Source organism: Drosophila arizonae, chromosome 5, assembly GCF_054131065.1.
Source record: "Drosophila arizonae isolate 15081-1271.41 chromosome 5, UAZ_ARI_1.0, whole genome shotgun sequence".
NCBI lineage: Eukaryota > Metazoa > Arthropoda > Insecta > Diptera > Drosophilidae > Drosophila > Drosophila arizonae.
In genome coordinates this window covers 8669241-8676890 of record NC_142925.1, presented here as the reverse complement: position 1 = coordinate 8676890, position 7650 = coordinate 8669241, and the positions used below count along the sequence as shown (strand labels likewise).

The 7650-nt window shown below is 42.4% G+C and overlaps 1 protein-coding gene across 1 annotated transcript; it reads right to left on the bottom strand.

The window, feature by feature from the left end:
- Window positions 1-2025: 2025 nt before the first annotated feature.
- PpY-55A (Protein phosphatase Y at 55A) lies at window positions 2026-3444 on the bottom strand. The gene is made up of 2 exons (XM_018013463.2): window positions 2741-3444; window positions 2026-2681 (listed from the first exon to the last, which is right to left on the bottom strand). Exons 1-2 carry the CDS (start codon window positions 3126-3128, stop codon window positions 2137-2139), a joined length of 933 nt encoding a protein of 310 aa, XP_017868952.1. The 5' UTR covers window positions 3129-3444; the 3' UTR covers window positions 2026-2136.
- Window positions 3445-7650: the final 4206 nt, after the last annotated feature.

Genomic DNA, 7650 nt, shown 5'->3' with positions numbered 1-7650 from the left:
ACGGTAACTGGCTCAACTATGCATAGCCAGACAGAGCAGCCATGACACAGACAGCACATATGTATGTGTGTGTGTGCGTGTGTAGGTACAAAATAAATAAATGTGATTTGTCATTTTCCAAACAGCAGAAGCAGCAACAATTCAAGAAGCTGCTTTTGAGAGAACATTAAATTGCAGTCAAATGGCACACACAGTGCATGCCAAATGTGCACGCACATATACAGATGTACTTATATATATATATATATGTATATATGTGGCCAATGAGTACGCTCGCTTTTGGCTTTGGCCTTGCTTGGCAACTACTAGTAAAAAAGTGGAAACTCGTTTGTTGCTCGCCATGTAGAGTATTAAATTATTCGAGCGTGCGGGCAACGCAAGCAACAGACTCCACACGAATATACTTTTGTATGCAACACTGCGCACACAAAACCAAATCCAAACTTGACTTCGCCTTGGCCCCCCTTGGCTCCACTGCCGCTGCCGCTGCAGCGTCATGAACATCTGTGAGCCTGGCAACTGTCAGGCGACTTTTAGCAGCTGTAGCAGCAGCAGCAGCAACGGCAAGGAAACTCTACTCGAGGACTGCAACAAAGTGTGGCAACATCAGCATCAGCGCTCATTTGCAGCAAATCAACTTCAAGAGTAAATGTTAAGCGCCATGTAAAATTCATTCGACTGAGCACATGGCTAAAACGCCAAAAGCTAGACCCAGACGCCAACTGAAAGAAGTGAGACTAGACTAAGGGCTAGCAAATACTCTTAAGTTATGCTTATACTAAAATTTATAAAATAAAAAAAAAAAAATAAAAAAAATTAATAAGTAAATTGTGAAGTGGTAAAAATATGTATCAATCTGAATAAAAATAAATAATTAAATAAAATAAATAACTAAATTAAGAAACTATAAAAAAGTTTAATATAAAAAAATAAAAGTTTTCTAACTCTTAAAAATATATTAAAAAAAAAAAACTTGATATTTTCTAACTCTTGAATATTAAAAAATAAATAGAATTTTTCTAACTCTAAAAAAAAAATAAAATAAAAAAATAAAAAATTGGAATTTTCTAACTCTTAAAAATTAAAAAAAAAAAAATAGAATTTTTCTAACTCTAAAAAATCTTTAAAAAAATTATCGTTTTATTTTCAACTATAAAATTATAACTAAAATTAAAGTGCTAACGTTTATTTTAGCAAATTACTAATTTTTCACATGTATTAAAATGATCTAAAATTAATATCGTCAACAGATCGCAAAAAAAAAAAAACAAAAGTTAAAAAATAAATAAAACCTTTTTATATAAAACAATTCTTTTCAATTAGTTCAGTTCACTAATTTAAAAAATGCAGAAATTCAATTAAATGCCAGTTATAAATATCCATAGCCAAAGTTAATAAAACACACCGCAGCAAGAGCCTCACGGTCAACACAAAATAATATATTAAATATAAAAAAATCTCTTCCAGCAATTAGCTACTATGTCAACTAATAGCTTATTCTAAAAGACCTAGCTTAGTCTAGTTTGAGTTAAGTAAATCACAGATATATATTGACAATATCTTCAGCAAAAATCTCTATCGAATCTTATTGGCTGAGCTTAAGAGCTTGTTTGCCTATGAAATGCTCCTGTGTGAGCTATATAATCGATGTTCAATAAGCTGCCAGCTATCCAGTCATGCGTTACATATTCGATGGCAAACACAAGCTACCTTTAGCAGCAGCACATCAAAGGCAGCAAAAGAAGAAAATATCTGAAGCAGAGAGTGAGAGAGAGAAAGAGCAGGAGAGCGCAAGAGAAATGCGTGCAAAAGTTCGAGAGGCCGTCAGCTGGCGTTGACATGTGGCGTTAGGGTCCAGGGTTCAACGAGCCCAGCTGTTGACCTTTGTACAGGTTGCGACCTGCTGTACCTGCCAGAGCCATCAGTTGGCATATACTCGCATATACCTATACATGTATATATACACATAATCGACAGCTCCAGATGCACGTCAAATATGTCTGCCCGTTGACTGAAGCCGAACGCTTTGATTTCCATGAAACTCGTCTTGGACATGTTCACATTTTATACATATATAAAGTTACAAAATCAGTTAAAAAGTTAGCTGCTGGCAGGAGTAGACACCGAGAGACTGCATCAGTAGGGTGCAATCGCCTTGTCCAAGTCCTTGCTGGGCGCGTTGTACTCCATGGGCTTTATGATGGTAAGCGAGCAGGTCAACTTCCCACTGATTCGGAGCACAGCGCCCGAATTGTTCATCTGCCCGCAATAGTTGGGTGCCGAGAATATGGTGAGGAGCAGGCGACGTCCAAAGAACTGATAGCCATCTTCGACCACCTCGTGGGCGCGACAAATCAAATCGAAATCATTGCGAGCCAGAAACTCTCGCACTATGTCCTCCGAATAGGTAATGCTAACGCCGCGATCATTGACGCCCCAGCCATGCCCCTTATAATTCAGATCGGCCCAGAGCAAATCGCACAACAGCCCCGAGGTGGGCACATCCGTTGGCCGTGGCAAGTCCCGGATCTGCTGCAGGCTCTGCAATTGGGGCGACAGTCCGCCGTGACAGCAAAAGATTCGCTGGCCAATGACAGCGGCCACGGGCATATTATTGAAGCAATCCACAAAGCTGCGCCAGAGCTTGATGCTATAGCGACGCTTCATCTCATCAAAGAAGCCTGTGCAATATGGGAATACAGTTATTCATTTCTACAGTTATTTGTTATCCCAGCCTCACCGTAGATCTTATTGATGCTCGCGCACTCGTGATTTCCGCGCAGCAGATGCATTCGCCTCGGATAGCGCAGCTTGTAGGCAAAGAGCAGCGTCATTGTCTCTAGGGATTTCTTGCCCCGGTCCACATAGTCGCCGAGGAACAGATAACATTGCTTCGGCGGCCACCCGCACACCTCGAAAATGCGCAACAGATCCTCGAACTGGCCGTGCAGATCGCCACAGACATTGATCGGCCCGTCCATCTCGAGCAGCATCGGACCCCGGCCGAACTCCTCGCGCACCTGTTCACAGATGGCGGCCAGCACGTGCGCCTCCAGCTCGCAATAGCCGGCCTTGAGGCCACACAATTGGCTAATGATGCCATCGATGTCCCTCTCAGTTAATAGCATTCTATGAATTTAAACTATATTACAAATGGGTGTGTAACTATGTAAAAATATACAAATTGTTTTATTGGCGTTTTTGTGTTTTGCGGCACTTGACTAATTTATGAGTATCCAAAATAAAACTAAATATATGCCTACTCACATATGTTGCTGTGAGGACTGAGGCCTAATTGACAATTCATTTATGCTGAAGGCTCCGTAGAGCCAGCCAAAGAAAAACCTCAATCATGCCCAGAAAATAGAAATGACAACGTGAGAGTGAGCTTATGCTTAGAAATTGGCTCGTATCACAAAGCTTTTAATGACCAAACTCTGAATCGATACGCTGAATTTCGATCTCATATCATTTGTTATATAATGACAAACAACTCTTGGGTGTATGAATGTATGAGAATAACATCTGTACTATCCCGGATTGTCGGCGTTTGCCCGAAACATTTCCCAACTATTATTTATTTTATCTATCATTTTTCATTCAGTCTTTTTTTTTTCAATTTAAATTTTTATTTTTAGATTGAAAATCATTCAGACTATGTCTAAATATAAAATTTAACTGCATAATGTAATAAATAAATTCTAAGAAATATTAATAATTTTTAAATTGTAAATCAATTAATAATAATAATAAGTTTATATTTATTATCATTATTTTTCCGATAACCGACTTTTAAAAATTGTTCTTTAATATGTGCAAACTATATTTATTTGTTTATATTTCAATTACATTTATTTCATTATTTAATATGTACTAACTATATTTATTTACACATATTTTAATTATATTTATTTTATATGTGCTAACATATTTTAATTATATTTATTTTGAAATTATAATATTTATTTTAATGCATATTTTTTTATTTATTTATATGCAAGTGTGAAATATATCATTTTTTTTTTTTTTTTTTTTTTTTTTTTTTTTGTTGGGCTGAGGTAGGAAAAAATGCTTTATGCACCGTCAGTCATGTCGTCACTTTGACCGGTGTGTCGGACTGCATAACTGCTTACCGACTAAAAAATCCTCCTCTTCTGGGGCTCAAATCCACCTTGGAACCAGGAGATATCCCGCATTAACCTTCAAGGTGGAACCCCATTGTGTGCTCTAAATGAGCGTTGCCCTCTGTGTGCCTGCGTCCAGGTCATACTTCTTCCGCCGCAGAACCTTTTCGGCGAAGTCATAGACTTTTTTCCAAGCGTCTATGCTGCTGCACATTTGCTGTACTAACGTCTCTACTTTGACTTCACCTACTGTATCTGCCAGGTCGATTCTTTCTTCCGACCATCTTTTGCAATTGAAGAAGGTGTGTTCTGCATCGTCCATTGCATTTTCGCAGTAAATGCAGCTGGATTCGGCAGTTTTTCCCCATTTTATTTAGGTACTTTCGAAAGTATCCATGTCCGGAGAGTAGTTGTGTCAAATAGAAAGACGTTTCACCGTGCTTTCTATTTATCCACTGCTCCAGATCGGGGATTATTTTAGCGGTCCATCTTCCATACCTTTCGCATGACCATCTCGCCTTCCACGAGACTATGGTTTGCTGTCGTATGCTCTTTGCCGCATGTTCTGAGTATTCTCCTCTTTGCCGAAGATTCCATATTTTTTTGCGCTCTTGGGCAAGCAAGTCAACCGGTATGACTGCTGCTATCACAGTCACGGCCGCCCCGGAGACTGTGCGGTACGCCGATGTTATCCTTAAGGCTGCTCTTCGTTGCACAGCTAGCATCGGTTTTCGCCTTACATTCGCCTCTAAGGTATCCGCCCATACTTCACTGCCATATAGCAGTATTGCATTTGTCGCTTCCATGAGGAGTCTCCGTTTTCCTGCCGTCGGGCCGTCAACGTTTGCCATCAGTCTACTCAGAGACCCCGTTGCTGTCGCTGTTTTCCGCGTGGCATACTTCAGCTGTTCCCAGAAGGTAAGTTTACTGTCCAGCCTAACGCCTAGATAGTTCACTGTCCTCTGCGTCCTTATCAGGTTTCCGCTTACTCGCATCTCTATTTCGGTTGGGATCTGCTTCCCCGTGAACAGAAGTAACTCTGTTTTATGGGTGGCAAGCTCCAATCCTCGAGAGCTGAGCCATGTCTGTGTGCGGATCATGACTTGGGTAAGTCTCTTTTGGGCCTCTATGGTGTTTCTGGCAGTAATGACGGCTGCGATATCATCGGCATAACCAATAAGGAAGGTGTCTTCAGGCATTTCCAGTCTTAGGATGTCGTCGTAGCTGATATTCCACAGGTCTGGTCCCAGGATTGACCCCTGTGCAGCTCCTCCAGTTACTCTGTATCGTTTTGTTCCAGTTTGCGTGGAGTACAGGAGTATTCGATCCTGCAAATAGCTCCTGATCATATTCATGAGGTACTCCGGTATCTGGAAGCGGTGTTCCAAGGAAGTAAGCATATCAGTCCACCTTACACTATTAAAGGCGTTTTTAACGTCCAGCGTTGCTAACAGAACAACTGGGCGCGAGTATGCATTTCCTCTTTGCGTAGCTCTGGCTGCCTGAACCACTTCATCGATAGCTCCCATTGTGGATTTTCCAGCTCTGAACCCATGTTGCCTAGGGCTAAGTCCTCCAGCAGCCTCTACTGCTGCGAGTAGTCTAGGTCTTATGAGCTTTTCTAAAAGCTTCCCAGCTGTGTTTAACATACACAATGGGCGATAAGCCGAGGGTGTATTGGGATCGCCTTTGCCTTTGCTAATGAGCACCAGTCTTTGTTCTTTCCACGCTTCTGGGAATATCCTTTCTTTTAGACATGCGTTATACATCCTAAGTAGAAAAGTGGGACGTCCTGATGCTATCACCTTCAGTATTTCTGCCGGTATATTATCTGGTCCCGGCGCTTTCTTGTTCTTCAGGGAGAGAGCTGCAATGTTGAGTTCTTCCTCGGTGAAATCTGGGACTAAACCATCGAGCTCTACGGGTGCTCGCTCATGCGCCTCGTGGATGTGTGCTGGAAATAGTGTTTCCACTATGTGATCCATCGTGTCATCATCCACGTTTGGCACTGCTCCGTAGTTTCTCAGCTTTTTCATGACTATCTTGTAGCCAAGTCCCCAAGGGTCTTTATTTATATCTTTGCAGAGCTCTTTCCACTTGTCATGCTTACTGCGTGTGATAGCAATCGACAGTTCTTTTCTCGCAATCTTGGCTGCTAACGCTTCCGTCGTGAAATTTCCAGAGCGTCGTGCCCTTGTTAGCCTTCTTCTACATTGTATGCATACTTTCCTTTTTTCTGCAATATCGTGGTTCCACCAGTACGCCTGTCGTCTACCTCCGTGTTTGCTGTGCGTTTTTGGCATCGATACGTTACACGCTCTTTCCATAGCGGTTAGGCTTCTTTCGACCACTTGCTTCGACGTCAATGTGCCGTCGAACTGTCGTTCTCGCCTATCTAATTCAGCTAGTAGTTTGCCTGTATCCACCTTACTTATGTCCCATCTATGAGAAGTCTTTCTTGAGTATGATGGGTGGTTTTGCTGACTGGTATTTTGGAAGTCATATGATATATACTCGTGATCACTTCCCGTGAAGTCATCGAGTATCTTCCAGTCCTTTATCCGATCTACGATGTGTTCGGATCCAAAGGTTACGTCAGGTATTGTGCCTTCACATCCCGGCCTATGGAAGGTAGGTCTGCTTCCTCGGTTTGCTACCACTAACCCGGACCTAGCGGCCATATCCATAATTTTTCGTCCTCTAGAGTTAGTAGACGACATTCCCCAGTCCACTGCTCGTGCATTCAGATCGCCTGCCACAATGAAGGGCTGCCGTCGATCCACGAGGAGATCCTCGATTGCATCGAGTTTATTCTGGAAGGTGCTTATGTCATCGCTAGGGGTTAGGTAGCAACTGACTACTGCGACTTCTCTGAAGCGTGCGTAGACGTAGCAGTTTCCCATCTTGCTTTCTAGTGGCTGTTGTCCACTACTACTGGGGATCCATATGGCCGCAGTCTTGGTGTCGTCCTCTAACCAAACTCCGTTCTCTTTTCGCTTATATTGCTCACTGATGATCACTACATCTATAGCATGTTCTGCTACTATCTGTGTCAAAAGTGCATCTGCCGTTTTGCTCCGGTGTAGATTACCTTGGAGAATTTTCAACATTTTGCTGTAGTTTGTCGTGTGCTTGGGCATTTCTGCGATCCCGGCATGTGATCGACAGAAGTACGCCCCGCATCCGTGCAAATGCAGCATTTTGGTGGTTTTTTGCAGTCTTTCATCTTGTGACCTGATTCACCACATCTAATGCAGATGCCACCACCACTTCTGTCCGGTCCTGTGCAGTTGGTCTGCAGATGGCCGACCCCGAAGCATCTGTAGCATCTGCGGATGGGTTGACACATCCTGGGCCTAGCCCTGACAAAACCAATTTTAATGTCTGAGCTCAGCAACGTCTCCGCTAATTGGCTTTCTAAAGTTACAAAGGCCCTTACTTGCTCTCGACTGTTTGGGGCAGTGACTTTTATGCGCAAGTCCACTGATGAATTATCAAGGACTTGTCGCACTGCCTCAGCCACCTC